The following is a 20,688-nucleotide window of genomic DNA, read 5'->3' as shown; positions in this document are numbered from 1 at the left end:
TACTTAAGTACACGCTTTAATTATTATTTGATACTGATGGCATTTCGAGATAAAAGTTGGTGCAGGTGAGCACTTTTAAAACCTAACGCAGCAGTGTCCTATACCGTAGGTTTACTAGACATCTTCAACTTTAGGCTATCAATTTTAAACGTACAAAAAGAAAATGGAAGATGTTCACAGAAACAGAACGTTAATAATACTAGGTATAAACTAATTTACGCTTACAGTATTGTTAGCAAATTAAGTTCTTCTGCATTGCAAAAACATGCTTCCGTTTAGTTATGGTTTATAGCTCAAAGTTACACCCTATTAGCCTAATTACGTATAAAAAAACTTGTAACATTTCAACAATTCTATTTTGGATGCACTTCCCTAAAAACTGTTTAATATATTTTTTAAATATAGGGATTCTAGCGGTGACAGCAGTAGTAGCAGTGGCAATTGCCGTTCCACTGACAGTGAATAAAAATTCACCAGAAAACAGCAACTTTAACGCTGCTATCCAACTCCTGGAACAAACTCCTTTAATAGACGGGTAATAAGTAGCTTACAGTCGTTAAAGGTTTGTTTTAATAAGGTTCTTGAAATACTGACAAACGCAGTTTCAGCACAGTTTTCAGAACAGGTCGCGATCATCGTGCTCTAGGACGTATCAGGGAGCATTAAAAATACCGAACTATACACTATGATGTAACAATTATAACACTTAGCACTCCTCCAGCATTAATAAGCTTCAGAGCGACTCGATTACATTGCATATTGAAAATGCCATCTTGTCATCTGTTTGAAAAAAATGAAAATTATTGTTTATTTACAATCTTAGACACAATGATTGGACAACTTCCTTGCGCTACTCACTTAACAACAGTGTCAACGAGTATACGTTAGATACAGATATGCGGGAGTACTACACCCCATCTCACACAGATATCCCCAGGTTGAGGGAGGGCAGACTTGGGGCACAGGTTCGTGCGGCTTCAAACATTTCACTTTTCTTAACAAGATTAACTTATCCGTATCAAAACTACGAGTATATTACCAGTAATACGTATACATTTCGGTAATTTGTTAGGTTAGATACTAACTTTAATTATTGATTTTTTCAGTTTTGGTCGTGTTTTGTCGTCTGCGGTGCACAGCAAAAAGACGCTGTTAGAATCGGATTGGAACAAATTGACGTCATGAAAAGATTTATAAAACTATATCCAGATACGTTTGAATTTGTGACAACTGCGGATGGTAACTTAAACTAACTTGGCAGCTATTTTTTTCAGGAGACGGTAACCTGACTTCTGGCTGAAGACACTTTCTGGAAACTTTATGACGACAAATGTGGTATTGTCTGTTTCACAGGAATAGAAGCAGCATTTAGCAGAAAGAAAATCGGATCTTTAATAGGAGTTGAAGGTGGCCACATCATTGATAGTTCCTTGGCGACACTGCGGATGTTTTACGATATGGGTGCTAGATATCTTACTCTGACACACACTTGCAACACGCCATGGTAAACAGCTGTTTTACTATCTCATGTCTTGCAAGTTCTAATGAGAAATATATCTACATGCTCTGAAGAAAAAAAAAACGGAAATTTCATTTTGTATAAACTTATAGATAAATAATATGCTTAGGGCAGATGCTTCAGATGACGGTTACCCTCACAATGGACTTACCGAATTTGGAAAGGTGAATTTTTGTTAATTAGCTTGGTCTAGTAGGCCTACATAATGTATAGGCAGCAATGCTTTTGCATTCCACAGAGTCTTGTTCTGGAAATGAACCGACTTGGAATGTTGGTAGACTTGGCACACGTTTCTACCGAAGTGATGAAACAAGCTTTAAGCGTAACACAAGCTCCTGTGATCTTTAGTCATAGTTCTGTGAGAGCCATCTGTAATGTACAACGAAATGTTCCCGATGATGTGATGAAATCCTTGGTAAAATAACACAAACATTTTTGTAAACAAGAATTTATGAGATTTTTTTGCCATGTGTTTTTTCTTATGAGTGCTTTTTTATGATACTTGCATTCAGGCACAAAATGGAGGAGTGATGATGATTAATTTTTTTCCTAATTACGTAAATTGCACCGACAATGCAACTCTTAGCAACGTTGCTGGTAAGTGACAATACTTCCAGCTGCAAACATTTATCTCGACTTATATCAATAAATTCGTTATCACAATCTTAAGCCTAAAAAATATGTAGGCCTACTTTTGCAAGATTTGAAATATGTAGCCTAACTTATTACCCTAAAACTTAGTACATTTTAAGCGATATTATAGTAGTCGTTGATTACCACATAACTTCGACGATATATATGTTTTAGTAAACTGTTCAATAGATATACTGTAAGTTTAGAAAAGTAAAGTAAAAATCATAGAGTCAAGACAGAATATCCGCAAAAGTTATACGATGCCATGTGGCAACTCATGTGGCCGCAAATGGCTAAGTGTAAAGAGAACGAAGGGTTCTATTTCAGTCGGTTTTAACATAAACAATTTTAAATGGAAACGTTTTTCGCAGATCACTTTGATTACGTTAAAAACTTGATCGGAGCAGATCATATTGGAGTTGGGGCAGATTACGACGGAATTCCGCGGTAGGTTTCAAATTTACACATATTAGACGATCAAGCCTGATTTGTTCCACTTATATCTAAAGTAAATTATAAGCAACTATAGCATGAATTAATTCGATCTTGATACAGAACTCCTGAAGGACTGGAAGATGTCTCCAAATATCCCTATTTGTTTGCTGAGTTGATGGAACGTGGTTGGAAAGATGAGGAACTGAAAAAAGTGGCTGGATTGAATCTCCTCAGAGTAATGAGAGAGGTCGAAAGGATAGCCAGAGAACAATCTGATGAAGGCCTACTTCCTAATGAGGAGTTTATAAATCCAGTGGACGTCAAGGAAAATCCTTGTAGATCAGGATTCTAACATTACTAATTCTCAATAACTCCCTCTAGCTTTGAAACATATGAAGTACTGTAATTGTCTTTATTCTTTTCAGCGAATTACGCATTTTTTAATCTGCACGACTCTATCGACAATTGTGAACAGCCTAGGCCTATAGGCCTACGTCGATTTATTAATAATCATTTTAGTTAAGAAAGCCTTCATGCTGATTAGGCCGACTGCACAAGAATGGCTGTGTCATTTCATTTTGACAAAATACAATGTTTGTAAACCTGTTGAAAGCAAAAGCATTGATGTCAAACAAAATAGTTTTATTTGAATAAAATATTACACTATTTAGTATATGTCTTTACGCCAAGGTGAAAGTATTATGACGTTTTAAGTTGTCTTGAATGCACTCGGTTCACTGTATAAAAATTAACATTGCAGACTCGAAAATAATTCATTCCTTTCAGCGTAAATCGTCTCTCTGATTGCTTAAGTTAGTTTTCGCGTTTCTCTTTCAGTTCTCTATTTTTATTACTGGTTCTTCTTTTTTTTTGAAAATGGAATGCATCGCTTATTTATATGGTTAGTAACTTCCTCGTAATGCATACACCTTTCTTCTGTTAGTTTCGTTGTTGACTTCGAAAAGTCGCACCATCTTGGCTAATTTTGAACTCTCAATTCTCACGTATGTGTTTTCCAACTTGTTGGACCAGTTCAATCGAGGTCTCTTTAGTCTTTTCTTTGTTTTTGATCACGAAGTCTTCACATGATCGTTTCCGATGCAGATGTTTTCCAAACCTAGGCTTACGACGTAGCATAGAGTCACGTGGTTATGGTTCGGTTGTCATAGCATAAACAAAATTTTGTGGACTCACTTCGAACCATCACATTCATGATCTCCAAAATGCAAAATTTTTTTTGTCCACACATAAGCGCTTCCATTACAACTTTCTATTCTACAGTACTGTGCAAATTAATTGGGACAAGCAACTTTTTAGGTATATCTTTCCGTGGATTCGTCAGATCACCGATAGTAAGAGGAAAACTACCTCCGGAATGCTGCGTTTGTCCTGTGATAATTGCCTTTGTCCCGTGATACTTGTCTATTATGTGATTATGGTGAATCACCGCCTTTATGTAATAATTTGTGCCGAACTTGGTTTGAGAAAGCATTTGAGCCGAGTAGGGTCAATTTTTGGAGTAGGTAGCCTAATTTTTTTGAAATTTCTGAAAATGTTTTTATTATTTCTGCCATGGATGTTACTTCAAGAAAGCGATTTTAAGTTGTTGCATTAAGGAAGCATAGCAGCCTATCCGCTAGAGCAGGGGTCGGCAACCTTTTTGAGCCGCGGGCCAATTTGATAAAATAAAATATACTGGCGGGCCGTAACTGCCGGGACAGCTTTTCTGAAACGCGAATATCTTACCCTTAAGCTAGAGCTATTGCCTATTGGGGAGAGATTGGACATAGCAAAATCAGCAGAGGATAGTAAAGATGGTTGAAAGTGGTGATGGCATCAACAACAGAAAAAACGAAGACAACTCTATATGATGATTATCAGGAATACTGTTAAAAATCCATGGAAAATGAGTGAGGAGTTAAAAATTGGTCTAGCAACATCGGGAGTGATTGTTGATGCATCAATTATTCGAAAAAGGCTCTTTGCTGCTGGAATTAAGGATTGCAAAAAAAAAACCAGCAAAAAGCAGTTATTGACTCCTGCTATGAAGAAAAACCGACTTCAGTGGGCAAAACATGTGAAAGTTAGGGTACAGAGCAGTTGGCAAAAGTAATATTCTCTGATGAATCCCACTTTGAAGTGCATGGCTATTGATCATGGTACGTTAGAAGAAGCATTGGAGAGCCAATTAGAGAAGCAACCTATCAAGTAAGCTCAGAAAAATTCTCCAAAGAAGAGGTTTTATAGATTCTTTACTGCTTCTAAACCTGGAAGGTTGATCCCCATCGAAGGGATGATGAATTCGGTTAAGTACAAGGACGTTTTGACAAAACATTTGCACCCTGTGTTGCCCAAAAGTAGCTCCCAGGAAGGAAACATTTTTCCGAAGGATTTCGCACCTTGCCACACTTCGAAGAAAATGCAGAGTTGTTTTACGCAGGCAAGAATAACTGTTCAGGATTGGCCAGGAAATACTCCAGACCTCAAACCTATCGAAAATCTTTGGGCAATACTTAAGCGCAAGCTTTCAAAACACAACTGTTCTACAAAAACCTTGCCAATCGAAGCCATAATAAGCATTTGGTATCATGATGAAGAGCTAAAAAGATGCGCTCCAAACTCGTTCACTTAATGATAAAACAAGTATCAATGGCCCAAAGATCAAATGGGGGCATATAAAATATCAATTGCTTACTACTATACTAATAAAGAAATTATTGAAGAAGTTGTGCTTTTTTGCATTCTAATGTAACTGTTCCAATTAATTCGCATAATAGCCTAATGTATGCAAAAAAATTGCTGTAGTATTGAAGATCAGTCACAGTTAGACAGAGATTGGTATAAGTTTGATTTGCAAATTGCTGAAGTTATACCAATCATATCATATACACATGACTTAGCGATTAACCATTCAGGCGTTTGTCCCTCATCACGCTTCATGTAGATTTCAGAAAACGCAAAGTAATGTCGGATTCGTGGATCTGGTGACTTCATTGAACATAAGCTATGTCAAATCACAGCTGCATACCTAAATGTGCCCGAAAATAGCCGTCTATTCCACGTTTCGTCAAAAAATTTTGCCGTGGGGCTAAAAAGCTAGAATGCCTAGTGTTATCTTTAAGAGTCGATAAGACGATTAATGTGCTGTATAAGAAAGACTCCATTAAAATTTGTGACAAACATTTAGTGGTCCAAGATTTCATCCACGGTAGATCCATTTCATCTCACAACAGGAATTACAGAGCATTGACCAGGTACAATTTACAGAGAAAATTAATTTCAAGCACAACAAATCTACAATTAATTTACAGGCGAAAAACATAAAAAAGGGAGAAAACAATCTACAAAAAAGCTCTTCCACAAAGACACGATACAAAAGGAACTCATGCAATTAACATTGCAAATTGTTTAAGATTTCAACAAAATAATCATTGCTTTACCATTAAGTGCCGCGAAAACTGTGATAATGAACGGTACAGTCATTATGCAAGCATTATTTATTTATTACAAGCACACTTAAAAGTGCAGTATTTTCACGACTCGCAATGACACCACGTAACTAAATTGTCACAAAAAAAATGAAGTAATCCAAATAAAGCGGTTAGTTATACGAACAAGAAAATACAAAAAGCCTTTTGATATTAGCTTGAAATCAGGGATAATTCTGGAGTAAACTATGAGGTTGTCTGTAAATTTTCTGATTACATTCTAGTTGTATAAATTAGGCTAACCCCTGGGATAAAATTTAAAACGTACGAGTTCCTTTTAAGAAACTCGCTTCCGAACGGCTTCGTTGACACGAGATTTATAACCGCTGTGGGAAAAACTTGACCTTTTTGTTGAGCGTAGATGTAGTTTCTGTCATCTGAACGACGTTCAAACCATTTTCCACGCCTTGCTCTAGCATGACTGAATTGTTAACCTTTCGTAAAACAATAAATAAGATTGACAGGGATTAAGCTAAGCAACAGCAAATGACAAACAATTACAAAACTTATTACCGCACAAACATTCAAACATACATGTCTGTAACAATTTTCTAAACATATAAAAAGCCTAACGAGGAAATATTACGGCCATGTCATCAAAAAATGTTACATACCATTGTAAGCATGCTAACTAAATCTTCCTTGTTGGCGTGATTCATCAGAACCTTGCAGAGAGATGTCACAAACCAAGAGCCGTCCCGGGTGTCTCTGTACGCTTTCGTACCTTGTAGCACATTAAGAAAACGAAATTTCAATAAGAGAAGTTTCAAAAAAGACATGCTAAAACATTTCGTATCCTAGGAACATTGTATCAATCATGTGAAGTAACACCTGGAGCAGTGGAGAAGGACCAGAGCATATCGGACATGTTCTGAGCACGAGGTACTGGAGGATCAACTTGCATGTGTTCAGCTGTTGGGTTTGTATCTGACTCAATTCCTCCTGCATAAAATTACATTGAACAGTCTAAATAAGTTTCACATTTTGCTTCACACATTGGAGTTTTAAATAAAATGTCAAACAATATTAGCAAATAAATACTGATGAGGCTTTTAAGTATTATATGCTCGCTTCAATTTATTACATAACATATTTAGCAACTTTTCGGTCTTCATTTAGGTATTTTATTGCAAACTTACCATTGTTAGCATCTAATCCATCTGAACTTGTTTTGTCTACATAAAATAAAAAAGCGTTGATTTTGTATTTTTGGAACTGAGGTGTACATTAAGCTGATCAAGATACTTCACAAATTTATGTAATATACAAAGCATGGCATTTACTCGCTAGAAAACTACCTCGTCTGCAAAACTGGAAGAAAAAAAGCTTGGGCTTTCTTGCCATCATGGGACAGTTGGAAGTGGAAAACATATCGCAGAAATTTGCAACATCAATCTGTTCTTTGTCGGTACCAATAAAAAAGTCTTTGTTGCCCCCTGAAACGTTATGAGAAACAATGATAAGTTCTTTCAATTATGCGTTGTGGAAATCATAAACCATATTTCATAAGAAAGGCAAAAATTGTCAACCGATCTTTGATTTTATTTACATTAAACCTTGTATATTCTATCGGCTTAACTTACGTCTTTCTCCATGGGACCCAACATAAACCATCAGCATTGGAGCCTGACGGTTTTCCGGGGATGTTGCAAACTCCTTTATTAGTTGAAATATTTCCTACAAGATCAAAAAAGCAATTGTTTATGGTAATAGAGTATCTAATAAACATAGGTCAGCGTAACAAATTGATTGCTGTTCTTTGTTTGTATGTTACAGTAGTATTTATTTTTATTTTTCCCCTCCACCTATATTTATCTTACAACAGCAATAAATTGAATACACCTTTGTTTATCTTACAGTCGCACTTACTGGCTTTCGTTTGTTGTGATGAACTTGTACTGTAAAGCCAAGCTTGGTCCACAGGTTTTCCAAATTACGGCTATCGACATCAGCTCCACTTCTTGATGATAACCCATTGGAAAAATCAATATTGTTGATGATCAAAGCTCGACTGTGGCCTAAATTCTGCACGGTGTATACCTAAGAAGAGGATAAAAAGCAAGTACAGTCATACTAACGCCAATAGCTCAGATGCGTAGTTGGACGCTATAATTGCTAGCAATGTTAGGTGGGAAGTATTCAAGCTGGAATATGCAACGAATATAATCGCTTGAACACTACAGTGATATAATCATACAAATTTATGTCAGTAGGCTTCTATAGTACAGACTTACACTAGTATCATTGAAGTGACTATCATAGACACTCTCACTAGTTGGCTCAACAGTCATGTCGTCAATCCAGAAATTGTCATCATCGTTGAAATGCATGTCTGATGTAGAATAAGTGTTTCCTACAAAAAAATAACTTACAATATCAAAAAAAGTTGTTAGTCTTTTTACAGCTGAGTAAGAGCATTCAACATTAAAACACAAACAGAGGTAAATATTAGCAAACAACTCATAATAAACTACAAAAATTTGTACCCTGTTCATTGTCAAAGTATATATATATAAGTTAACTCAGACCATACATGAAGTTAAATAAAATTGTTTTGGTTCGCAACCTTGTATGACAATTTTTGTTTGGTAGGAAGGTTTTCTTCTTTCTTTCTTTTCTTCCTCAGTATCAACAAAAGCTAAAATAATTAAAAAAAAAATTAAACATACGCATTAAATCAAATTTATCCAGAATAAACTAACAAAATTTTTTTATCATATTCAAAATAAGCGTATCACTAACTTGTAGCAGAGATGGTGGAATTAACATTTTTAAAAACGGTTGGCTTTGAAGACAGGATGCTCGATTGTACAAATGTTCCACCAGTAATATTGACATTGGATGTTGTTCCAAACTGCCTTGTACTCTTTATGACTGTAGGCTTAGGCTTACCAGCAGAAATAGTGAAGTTTTCTGTATGTAATATTTATTTTATGTGAATACAAATTTTTTTTAAATGAAAATACAGTCACATGTAATTTATTTGTTTATTTGTATTCATTTACATGTAAATACATACAAAGACAAATATTTTTCCTGCATAGTGGTCAAGGGGAGGACACTTATTAAAAGTAAGGAGTAATTTTCATACAATTAACAAATACACAACCGACTGGACAATAAGATTAGTTGACTAATCGAAAATAAAACATGTACATCATATGACTGTAATTCTGTCAGTGTGGTAGCAGGAGCAGTTGAAGTGCGGGGTCGATCCCCTGTTGTGCTACCATTGTCATATTCTTAAGCAAGGTAAGATTTGCTCCTATTTAGAGGACATGGTGGACAGCTCTGAATTCAGGCAATATATAAAACTTTAAAAAACAAATGAAAAATATTATTCATCGAAATTTCTACAATGACAAGCTCGGTAACCGGGGCTCAAGCAACAAGGAATCATAGCCTCGCTTGGTAATTTCCAACCTTTTTATACCCCGGTTCGCTTTCATGTATACTAACTGTTGTACAGTTCGGCAAAGGTGGTCTAAATATAAAACAATGAGACATGCAAAAATTTGTTAGTATGCTAACAAGTTCAACCTTATACGGTGTTATTTTGAATTTTCCTGAACATTTTAACATAACATAACTGTCTAGTTTTAACAATGTGCTTAACACTTAGCTTTTTGTTGAAAACCACAGAAACACACTCAGAGAAATTTGAGCGAAACTCTGCCAAGAATGCTCATTTTGTGCTTGCCGACACATTGTGAAAAATGGAGCATTATCTTAGGCATTGTTTATCACAAAGCCTGTAGTTACAAACACATGTAAATGATGTTTGGTGCCCAGCCAGATTCTCATGCACGTTCAACATTGTGAAGCGAACATAGATCATAAACAGTGACACACAATGCGTGTGTCTTATGTTTTCTTCTATACGGAAAAAGTATCGCTTTAATCTTGCATGTGAGATGTGTGAATTCTTTGCAATCTTTTCTTCTGCAAACTGCCCCCGTGGGACCTTTGGCCTAGTTTACATTAGGCAAAGACGTTCTTCAGTCTTAGAAAAAAGATTGTGATAGCATTTTAATACTGTGCTACACAGTAGGCCACAACTACAATGACAGTGTTTTGCCAAATCAGCATTTAAACCTATTAAGTTCTGCAATCGTAAATATTGTGGACCTACTATGATTTGTGACCTACTATGAATTTCGATGGATAACGGTGCCCCTTTACAAACGACTGCTGACTCTAAGTTGGGTTGTGAATTTGTGACCCTAAAAACTACTACCTTACCCCCATTTACAATAATTGTTGGAATATCTTCATCTTCGTGATGAGTGTAGTGAAACGAACCATTGGTCTCAACAGATATTCCAGTATTCTGCCGGTTGCTTCTGTTGTTTTCCTGGGTGCTAGGCTGTGCTTCATTTGTACGTGGCTGTTCTCTGGTCGCTTGTTGTGGAGTGATGCCAGCTGATGATTGATTACTTGTTTGCGAAGCAGGAACTCTTAACATACAGATAAACAATTTAGACAAGTTTTCCTTTAACATAATGCATACCAGCTACATCTGATGAACACCCCAAAATGGTTTCTTTAAGGGAGTAAATGACTTAATGGCTGTTTTATCAAAAATATGGTATACAGTATTTTAAGAAGCTATGTTTACAGAGTAAAATTTTTAACCTTGAATTGGGGTCAACAAAAGCAGTCGTGTCGCTCGAAATGTTCGCATTTGAGTTTTGTGTTGAATTTTCAAACCCAGCTTCTTTTCGAAGAAGACCTAATGCTTTTTCGTATGGGTCTTTAGCCATAGTGATCGGAAATGCATACTGTAAAAAGAACCATATTATTCAAATCTTATGCAAAATAAAGAACTTAATAAGCCCAGCTATAAAACTCTTTGTACAATTATTAATATAATTAAAAAACTAGGACTAAAATAAAAGTTAAAATTATCAGTCTTTGTAGTGCTCTATATGTCTGCTACATTTTCTACTAACACTAGACCAAAGGCCAGGCTACTACCTTCTGAAGTACTGGCAAGATTGTGTTTACAAGCAAATTATCGTCCACAATAGCGCCTACACGAGTAGCTGTAGAGGAGGCCAGTTCCTGTGGAGTCCTAATATTGCCTAAAGAATGTAAATAAGAGTGGCATTATAGAAGTATTACATGTATACAATCAGTAAATATTCTTTAAAGCAAAATAGACTACGGTAAATTACAAACCGCAATCAAGCTCTATCACACAATCATTTTAAGTAATACTATCCCAAAATATGCAAAGTTTGTAAGGGGTTTCGACTTCACAAAGCTATTTTATGTCATCAGCACATTACAGGCACATCAGTAGAATACACTTTACCTTAATGTATTCAACTGCCTACATCAACATCACAAGCTTACGGAAGCATTAAAAAAAACGAAAAATGCCTAATTTCATAACAATTTGATTAACTTTACATTCACAAATGCATTTATTCCAGGTATTTTGGTACATTGTTTTACCCATAAATTGTACCGTTTTACCAAATATAATTATTAACATTACATATACAGGTAATATTACATCTAATTATGACCATGGGTGCCAGCATTTATGTTTTTCACAGGGTGACGATGGTATGGTATAGTAGCTACATGTCATCAACACAAAATACTTTCGAGCCAAATTTCAGCATGGTTTTTCACTTGCTCACTGCTAAGCATATTTCGTGAAGTTTAAGCACCCCATTGTCATCTTTTATAAAGTATAATCATAAGCTTCAGAATGCAAAAGCAGTTTTCCCAGTGCTATGCAACATCAGTTTCCTAACAAAACAATTTTTTCTTGGCAAAAGTGTTGCATTGCCTTGACCTATGCTGTAAGTTGTCATGTGGCAAAAAATTGATTCCAAAATAACTACAAAGTCTGTAAAAGTATATAACTTTATAGACAACTAACACAGATTGATCAAAAGAATACATTTACTCCTGTAAGCAACTATCACTCTGAGGGGTTACGAGATGGTTATGTCACCCCTTTACTCAGCACTGAACGTATAACATTTAACTAACAAATGAGTTTGCCACATACCTGCCCATAATTTATCTGCTGTGTCTTCACGCAATCCTATATCACCAACAAATCGTTTGAATGCAAACGCAGACATCTTTTACAACAAAATAACACTTAATAAAAGTATTATTTATTTATATATATTTTACAAATACGACTTAAGTTGAAAATAATGTGTAAATACAGCTATAATAAAAACAATTAATATATTAACAGTATACAATAACTGTAAACATTTAGCCTACAAACGTTTTAAACCTGTTTGTTTGGCATACAAACAAGCTACTTCTTATATAATTTAAAATTTTCTTTACAAATAAATGATATATGACTTCGAGTAACCCTATCTACATGTATAACTGCATAGTAGAGTAACTGACTCATGAATCATAAACCAGAATGCAAAATGACTCTATGGTTTGTTGGATCTAGTGCTTGTTTTGCATATGTATAGGATAGGTTTTAGTGTTTTTCGGGAAATTGCTTCACTGAGTAAAGAACTGTTTATGTTAAAATGTATTAAAACATTATACAAGTTTTTACTATGTTGAATGTCTGTATTATTTTCTTCAACTTTAAACAAAAAATTATCATTTTGAAGTTTCAATAAATCACTATATCATTTGAAAACTGCATAAAACAAATAGATAATGTCATACAAAAGTCATACTCTGACTCCAACTTTTGCTTTAAATAGAGTGTAGTTTAATAACCATCACTACATGAGATTGAGGATCTTAAATTTTCGTTTTTAGCACGATAATTTTTCCCCAAAAGGTGTCTATTGGCAGTCCACATGCTCTTTGGAAAAGTAAATTTTTCTAACTGGAAACTGAAAGTTCCTTTAAATCCGTTTTAAAACATGTGCCAGGTCTACTTTTTGATTAAAAATTGCAACATCAATAATTATTATTAACTCAAATTTTTACAAACTGTCCCATTGTTTCGGCTCGATTCCCAAAACAGTCATAAAATTCATAACCTATTAGGTTTGTAAGTTCATATACATGGGAGCCATGGCGGAAGATGTGGCACATGCACGCACGACATTCATCAATATGCACGGTAAACTTTTTTATCTTCACACTAATTTATAATAAAGAAACAAACATAAGTTCATTATGTGAACATCAATTTAAAATAAATAAACGAATAATAGCACAAGTCAGGACACGCCATTGCGCCAAAGTTGCTTTCTAGTGGGGTGTAAGAGTTGTTAATAATTACTGATGATAACAACAGCTATATTAGTGCTGTATTCATGTAATGAAAGTTAAATTGACATTTCCAATAAAAAGCATTTTCACGCGAGTCCGAGTCTCGAAGGAATAAAAAATGGCTTAATTTAACCAGACTAATAAATCAACCAAACAATAGATTCGTTCAATAACATATTTTGGTATATGATACAATGACTGTTATCATTTGTTTTTGAAATATTCTGAACAAATCATGTTAAAGTGTTTGAAAGTGTACTAGCTAGGCCTAATACGTAGTATTTGACGTTAACAAAATGCAGGTATACCAGTTTTTAAACAATCTGCAGCTCTGAAACGAAGCCTAGGTTTAGGTAACAGAACTAGTCAACTTTTAAATGTCTTACCACTAAGTTCTCTGAGATCAATCGTCGCAATTCACGGTCAAACAACTTTAACTCCTGAACAATAGGCTACATGATAAAACATCAGCTTGAGGAAGAGTAATTTATTTCCTTCAGTGCTGATCGTTTCCCCACGGTAGCAAAACTTTCGGTAATTCCAAAACAGGTGGCTCCCCATGGTAGTTTTTTGTCACGTGATTACAATTAGTTAATAGATATCCTATATTTAATGACGTCACATTGCACTGCTCTCGAGGAAAAAGTTAAATGAAGTAGTGATTTATTTCCACACAACAAGGATATTTTTATGAAAGACTTGATATACTATTTGTATCAACTTATTTTCGGTATTGACTTTTACACTAATGTTTGCAACCTACGAACGCTTGCCTTTAATTAATTGTTTACTTGTACTCTCGTAGCCTAAATAAACATTAGTTTGATTATAATTATGCTCAATCAATTTTGTCAACTTTATTTTATCACGATTTTTCAATTTTCTTTCATCACGCTATTCATGTATTGAAAAAATACAATCGTGAAACGAATATCACATGTAAAATTATCATAAAAATACTTAGTAGGCCTATACTGACCTTAGTTCAGGTTTGATTTAGCAATGTCTGCGTGTGGAACTCTGGCCTTGCAATGATTTACTGTATCTATGGAACTGATGAACTTTCGACTACAATAAGTTTCAGACAATGCCAGGGTTAAATGTCTTATTTTCAACTTTCAACATTCACCCATTAGTGATTTTTAAACAAAATAACTATTTTCTAACTCGACATTTCAAGGCATTTATATTACAAAACATTGAAAAGATATGTACAATTAGTTAATGTTATTTTAACAAAAATTCAGAAAAAAATTCATCTGTCGCCCCTCTAAAGCGTTTATGTTGGAATGTCGAAACAAAAATTCTTTTGATTTGATATTAAATGAATTTTGCTGATTGCTTATAATTGCTCGTATGCTGAAAGGAGTAATTTCTATTTGTTGTGATTTTAATGTGTCCTGAACCAGCCACTGTCGGCAATGAGACCGGATCCCCATTTATCATAGCTCCCTTTTACTAAGTGCCTGTCGGTTATTTCTACGTCATTACTGTTTCGGTATATAAACTCGCGCGCATCAGGAATGGCGCGGCTGGTTTATTTTTCGCAAAAAACCTGTTCGAGAATCTTTTATTTGAGCAGTACTTGCTTTGTAGAAAAGAAAATAGCTTTGCTAATATTGGTCAAAGCTCATTAATATAAATACAGTATTATCAGCATAAATTTAGCATATAGAATGGTTCATTATTTGAAAAAGAAATTATTCAATTACTCTATATTGAAGATCTTAAGGTTTTATTTTGACAAAGTTACGATTAGTATAAAAAGGATATCTTCTGCAAATATGAAAACCAATACTGCTAACAATGAAAATGAAACCAAGTCGTCATACAGTCATAACGTTCGACACAAAGAAAAAAGACGGACAGAATTCATCAACAAAGCGTTTGCCGACTTACGTAAATGCATTCCGCACGTGCCCGATGACACAAAGTTGTCGAAAATAAAAACCTTGCATCTAGCATCATCCTATATCGCCTACCTGTCCGAAATCTTGGAAACAGGCGTTCCCGGCGACCAGCAAACAAAAGACTTTAACATCAATTTCAAGGTGCATATCGGCAACAGGGCTAGGAAGTCGCGAAACGTAAGTGATTTATTAATTGATTAATTAAATAAAGCTTATTATGATATAAACTGTAAGTATTTTTACTAATTCCAAAAAGGTATGCTGTATTCAACTGCTACCCATTCTTATCGAAACGTTTGCTGCACCTTTGCCAGAATGTCCATATAAAATTTTACAATATATTGGGTGTGGTACATTATGTATGTATGTATGTAGCCAAACTACTATCGTTAAAATTTATAAAAGATATGCAGTATAACAATTAGAAGGAAACATTGCAATAATAATAAATAAATCAAATAGGCTAATCAACACTCCCGTCAAATGTTATACATAATTGAATAAATATAGTTCTTAAACATGTATAGGGTCACAAATTATAGCTGAATACGTTTTGATAAAAGTTGTTGGTTTTATCATTTGAAAGTGACCCGTTTTTCATTTCAGGCGTTTTCCTATAAGGATGTCAAAACTACTTGCATCACGGATTCATCAAACAATACGCAATTAGATGTTAATCAGGAAGCGCATCGCGAAACCAGTGCAAAAAGAGCTAAAGGCCGAACCGGTTGGCCGGAGACCGTTTGGGCGGAAGCCTTGGAAAACAGGCAAAGTCGCAGTGACAGTGTCTTACTCAACTGTATCCCTAGCGGAGAATTTATGACAAAGTCACTGACCGAAGGCAACGAGCTAACATTTGCGGAAAACACAGCGAATGCTTCTAATTACCAATTCTGTCCGACTACATTTTACAGCGATGCTGTTGAACTTGCCATAAACAAACACGAACCCTTACTGAAAATAAAATCATCGGCAAGGGCTTTTCCGAATCTTCATCCAGAGGTGTTCATAACAAACGGCGGTGATTACAGCTACACCGAGAGTCTCTTTAGCGAAAATGATTTTATTGGTCCATCGGCTTTTGAAGCTAATCATCAGGGCAAGGGATCCTTTTCAAGTTTCGCAAACAAAGGTCTTCCGGCGAACATTCCCGGACAGTCCATTACGTCCATCGAACTACAACAAAACCCTTCGGCGACTTTTCCATTGAAGGCTTACGAACAGTCTGCAAATATAAGATCGCTTCCTTCGATTTCCACTTTATGTTATAACGATAAGATCCGAGTGCACTATGAACCACATTTGGAAGATCTTTACCAAGATCCGACGGTAACATCCGATTCCTCCGATCTAATGTCCCAATCTCCATTGAATGTCGAAGGGCAACAAAATGAAGAACCGAATCTGGTAGAGTTGCAACCAGTTACAATCTGTGGAGAGTACTCACACGTCAGCATGTGCAACCACTAGCGATATTGTACGGACTGACCACAAATGTACAGTTTTTAAAATGTAACATATCGTTTTTCATTTACAGATATATACCGTTTTGTTTTATGACGTGCAAACAATTCAGGCCTAGTCGGTCTGGTATTTGTAGGTGTTACTACAGACATGAAAATATCGCTTACTGATTTTTTTGCGGTTTTTTTATTTTCAAAAGTTCCTCAGATGACTTCAGCTTATTTTCCGGGATTGAAAAATTCATGTGTTTTTCTGAAGAAAATACGCAATAAAATGTTACTTTCTATTTGTTTTGTAATAGTTTATCCAGGATACAAATATCTAGTGACTATTAGTTCCGGGAATATTTCGCTTCTATCAAAAAATATCTTTCCAAACCAGGCGTCAGGCGTAAGCAAAATGCTCAAGCGACAGGCAACGATAAATGATGGTGAGTTAGTCCAGACCACCTGATCAGTCTTTTAACATGCGTGTTTTCTTTATATAGTCCTCTTCCAATATCGAAAGGAAACGCTTGTAACACATCCAGAAGCAAAACATTTCTGCATCAAATATAATGACAGCAAAGTTATAGATTTGTGGAGAAAACACAACAAACTTGTTGATTCCCGCATTTTTCGCCAAAGCCAAAACTTTGTTGTTACTTGTTATCACCACAGCAATAAACTTAAAAAACAAACCTGCATTGCGTTTCTTGGAAGTGCTACACTAGCTGTTATAAGCAAGTTAATACCATTATTAATTTAATTCGAGTTGTAAGCTTTGTTGACTTTATAAATTTTACCGGCATGGCAATAGCAACTGGGGTTAATTTTGCGACCCCATAGCGTCAATGGCTGCAAAGATAATGATTGATTAAAAAGCTTCAGTTATGTAAAATATTATGGTTTGTCGTTCTACAAATAATATTGTAACCCGCGGTGAATGATCCTGGGTCAGAAATGTGCAAATAACGTATCTGTTTTACTTTAAAGTTTATTCCTGTCTAGTCATACAATACTCGACAGAAACAGTACAAATTATATCATTTTTTATGAGTCATAATATCTGTTCGGTACAATAAAAGTTGATGTTATACAGACGTAAAATATATTTTACGTACTTGCGGCTTATCAGAGGCTTGTTAGTGTTTGAAACCGTGTATTTATAAATAGAATTGAGTAATGCATAAAAATTCAACTAGTCCAGATTACATGCCGCCACCTTAATTAGCGCTTTATCATTTGACCCAGATTTTATCTTATAGTAAAGCGATCAAAGGGCTTGTCTGGCTCTACATTGTTGTGGTTACACTGATAGGATAGATACTCGCTATAAGGTGGATTTCCAGGTTGAAAGAAAAAAATGTGCTTATAACCTCGGTGCTTTCCCAAATACCCACAACGTTGATAAAAGATTAGCCCACCGCCCATTTTGTATAGTGACTTATAGGCTTATGATACGTTAATTACCTTGAGGTAACAATTGATTTTTAATTAACGTCAGTTTATCAAGTCAAATGAAGACTCGCGCCAAGGGCTAGTTACTTTGGATTTATCTTAAATACAAGTTGTTTCTCAAATGTTGATGCCAATTTGATGACGTGACAAACCTTTAGGAGTTAGTATGTCTATATTTAACAAATGAAAATATCGTGCCAATGAAAATCTTTATGAATTTGCAAGCATTCAAAATAAAGCATGAGAAAAGTTTTATGTAGGTGCATGTCTGACACATATTTTTTTACATAACCAAATGTGTACGAGTACTGGCTTCTTTTGATTGGAAAGCATGTTATATGACCTACTCTCAACAGCGTTGATTATGACGTAACGCTATTGGTTGCGTTATTCTTTGCAGAAGAACGGAAGAGAGACATCAAACTCGTTCAATTATAATGTTATTATGTTACGCATTTAACAGCAATTGCAAAAATTATAGGGATTAAAACAAAGATTGAAAAAAGCCCAATTGTTAAAGAAAAGATTCAAATAGAACCTTATTATATATAGAACAATCGAAGTGTTCTGACAATTTCCATTTTTTTAGTAATGTATAAATATTTGGAAAAAAATGTCAGCCACGTAAGATCAGTAGCTTTTAGCTTACAACAGGAAAAGATCTATTTTGAAGAGGGCACTTCGACTTCTGCACCACGCGGATAAATATCCCACTACGTCACTGACAAGCCCAGACGATTTTGCTGTACTACTGTATTATACAAGTTAAGACGCTGTTAGTACTGTTTTTTGTGTATAACATGTTTACATCGTGGCCATAAATTAACTGGAGCTTGATTGTTTCGTTCATGTAAACATCTGAAGTAATCAGACTAAACAAAGTTGAGAAACAATAGCATAACATTTCATTATGTGCTTAGATAAGTATTTTAGTACAGCGACAACAAGCGACAAACCACACAAAGAATGAGCGCCACAACAAGGTACTATTGACATATACTATTGTTAGCTTTGCAGACTTACAGGTTCACAGCAGTATGTTGACATTATATCAGCAACCATTATCACTTAGAGAAAAAAAGTGGAGTATTGTTTATTTGGTCATCAAATACTGTAATGCAAGTTCGTATTTTTTGTGTAGAAGTATAGTTATATTTGATATTTCTGTCAAATCAACGTAAACACAAACTCTTTATGACAGTTAACACCTTGCAGGCTTGCACGTTTTAAGCCCACAGGAATTTTTCGCTTATTTTTTGCTCATTGGTTGTTTGTGAGCGTATTTTTTGCTATTTCATATAATATCATGTTTAGCACAAAACTTTTCACTTCCCGCAGTCCATGGATAAAAATAATAGATACGATATGGTTACCGCCTGAAAAAGAAACCTATATGCTTCCATCATCATGACGCATCTGAAACAAAATGTATCAATATTATATTTATAAAATAATAGAACAAATGTGAAAGGTTATTTTACCACATCTATTCAAATAGAAGCTTTGGATAGTATTTTGTAAACCATTTTGTGCAGTTTTTAATCAATAGCACGTTCTTACAATCGAGGCCGGCTATTGTATACATACCTGTATTTTCTTAGTTAAAAGCCGCCCTCGATTAAAAGAATAAAAGTTTGTCTAAAACCTGGATCTAAAAAAACTTCTCAGCGTCGGCAAACAGCAAGCGATCACTGGATCGGCTAACTTGCACTGGCAAGTGTGAAGTAAAATATGGAATTAAAACCAGAAACATATTTCATCCAAAGAGGGCATCATCAGTCTCTAGTATAGAAAAGAATATGCATAATCATGACCAAAGATAAATAAAAACTAAAAGATAAAATAGTTAAATGCCCGCATTGGAGGTGTAAAAACGTTCTTTCGACAAGCGACTCGAAGTGTGAGCGGTCTCCTACCTAAAGTGAACATCGGCTGATAAAAAAGCATTAGCAGCACTGTGAAAGAGTTTAATCGTCTGTTAATCTGATTAAAAATTATAAGCCCTTGATTAGAAGCCGCCCTAGATTAGAAGCAGTGCAAAATGATTAAAAATAAAAATTAGTAGCCGCGACTTCCATTCGAAGAAATGCAGTATTTACTTGATTAAAATGCGCCTAGATTAGAAAATTACCTAGATTCCAAAATTACCATATATTAGAAGCGTCTCACACATTTTTACATATTACTAACAGCACACCAAACATTTGGTGAAAATGAGCTGGAGTAATCTGAATCGCATGTAAGTTAGTAGAATAATTAAAAATGCAATTACTCAAAAATCGCTCTATGAAGATCACTGAAATTTGGCACGTGACCTGGGCGTACCTGATACTATCTCAAATCACATATCTCTATATCCCGTTACATAAGCCTAAAGTCAAAAGTGGATTTTTGGGCTTAAAAACAAACATTTAATCACTAATTACATTAGTTACACACAATATCATTCGATACGAGAAAACCGCATGACGCTGTTCTATGTCAATTTTAGCGACTGGATGAGGAACACAATCACTTTGCAATTGAATAAGGCAACGAGATAAAGACGATTTGATATGAAAGCGTTGCTTAAA

The 20,688-nt window shown here is 35.1% G+C and overlaps 3 protein-coding genes and 1 long non-coding RNA gene across 6 annotated transcripts; 2 read left to right on the top strand and 2 right to left on the bottom strand.

Annotated features, from left to right (window-relative positions):
• Positions 1–50: 50 nt before the first annotated feature.
• On the top strand, positions 51–2,939 carry LOC143452659 (dipeptidase 1-like). Of its 2 annotated transcripts, none has more exons than XM_076953708.1 (10): positions 51–203; positions 406–535; positions 824–965; positions 1,107–1,239; positions 1,354–1,407; positions 1,634–1,683; positions 1,758–1,934; positions 2,032–2,116; positions 2,524–2,599; positions 2,708–2,939. In XM_076953708.1, the coding sequence occupies exons 1-10, from the start codon at positions 164–166 to the stop codon at positions 2,937–2,939; spliced, it is 1,119 nt and encodes a 372-aa protein (XP_076809823.1). In that variant the 5' UTR covers positions 51–163. The 2 variants fall into 2 exon arrangements, with proteins under 2 accessions (XP_076809823.1, XP_076809822.1); XM_076953707.1 differs by having other exon boundaries at positions 1,354–1,504; positions 1,629–1,683.
• LOC143452660 (uncharacterized) lies at positions 856–1,809 on the bottom strand. The gene is made up of 3 exons (XR_013115083.1): positions 1,671–1,809; positions 1,086–1,566; positions 856–994 (listed from the first exon to the last, which is right to left on the bottom strand). It is a non-coding gene; the product is annotated as an uncharacterized LOC143452660 (long non-coding RNA).
• Positions 2,940–5,750: 2,811 nt separating the features above from the next.
• LOC143452417 (uncharacterized) lies at positions 5,751–13,822 on the bottom strand. 2 transcript variants are annotated; one of them, XM_076953379.1, is made up of 15 exons: positions 13,689–13,822; positions 12,104–12,179; positions 11,053–11,159; positions 10,711–10,856; positions 10,318–10,532; positions 8,818–8,988; positions 8,642–8,713; positions 8,310–8,428; positions 7,945–8,115; positions 7,659–7,752; positions 7,374–7,511; positions 7,215–7,250; positions 6,907–7,017; positions 6,690–6,799; positions 5,751–6,509 (listed from the first exon to the last, which is right to left on the bottom strand). In XM_076953379.1, exons 2-15 carry the CDS (start codon positions 12,177–12,179, stop codon positions 6,393–6,395), a joined length of 1,683 nt encoding a protein of 560 aa, XP_076809494.1. In that variant the 5' UTR covers positions 13,689–13,822; the 3' UTR covers positions 5,751–6,392. The 2 variants fall into 2 exon arrangements, with proteins under 2 accessions (XP_076809494.1, XP_076809493.1); XM_076953378.1 differs by lacking the exon at positions 13,689–13,822 and having other exon boundaries at positions 12,104–12,288.
• Positions 13,823–15,032: 1,210 nt separating this feature from the next.
• LOC143452220 (uncharacterized) lies at positions 15,033–16,945 on the top strand. Its single transcript, XM_076953106.1, has 2 exons — positions 15,033–15,389; positions 15,819–16,945. The coding sequence occupies exons 1-2, from the start codon at positions 15,087–15,089 to the stop codon at positions 16,680–16,682; spliced, it is 1,167 nt and encodes a 388-aa protein (XP_076809221.1). The 5' UTR covers positions 15,033–15,086; the 3' UTR covers positions 16,683–16,945.
• The last annotated feature ends 3,743 nt before the right edge of the window (positions 16,946–20,688 follow it).

Source organism: Clavelina lepadiformis, chromosome 4 (genome assembly GCF_947623445.1).
Source record: "Clavelina lepadiformis chromosome 4, kaClaLepa1.1, whole genome shotgun sequence".
In the NCBI taxonomy this organism is placed as follows: domain Eukaryota; kingdom Metazoa; phylum Chordata; class Ascidiacea; order Aplousobranchia; family Clavelinidae; genus Clavelina; species Clavelina lepadiformis.
This window is presented reverse-complemented; position numbering and strand designations above follow the sequence as displayed.

Excerpts from the sequence above, each read along its gene's own strand:
- LOC143452220 (XM_076953106.1), top strand. The coding sequence starts at position 15,087 with ATGAAAACCAATACTGCTAACAATGAAAATGAAACCAAGTCGTCATAC. Across the intron at positions 15,390-15,818 it reads GGGCTAGGAAGTCGCGAAAC|GCGTTTTCCTATAAGGATGT; the intron begins GTAAGTGATTTA and ends TTTTCATTTCAG.
- LOC143452659 (XM_076953707.1), top strand. The coding sequence starts at position 164 with ATGGAAGATGTTCACAGAAACAGAACGTTAATAATACTAG. Across the intron at positions 2,117-2,523 it reads AACTCTTAGCAACGTTGCTG|ATCACTTTGATTACGTTAAA; the intron begins GTAAGTGACAAT and ends CGTTTTTCGCAG. Across the intron at positions 2,600-2,707 it reads GATTACGACGGAATTCCGCG|AACTCCTGAAGGACTGGAAG; the intron begins GTAGGTTTCAAA and ends ATCTTGATACAG.
- LOC143452417 (XM_076953379.1), bottom strand. The coding sequence starts at position 12,179 with ATGTCTGCGTTTGCATTCAAACGATTTGTTGGTGATATAGGATTGCGT. Across the intron at positions 8,989-10,317 it reads AACAATTATTGTAAATGGGG|AAAACTTCACTATTTCTGCT; the intron begins GTAAGGTAGTAG and ends TATTACATACAG. Across the intron at positions 6,800-6,906 it reads GTCCTTCTCCACTGCTCCAG|GTACGAAAGCGTACAGAGAC; the intron begins GTGTTACTTCAC and ends ATGTGCTACAAG.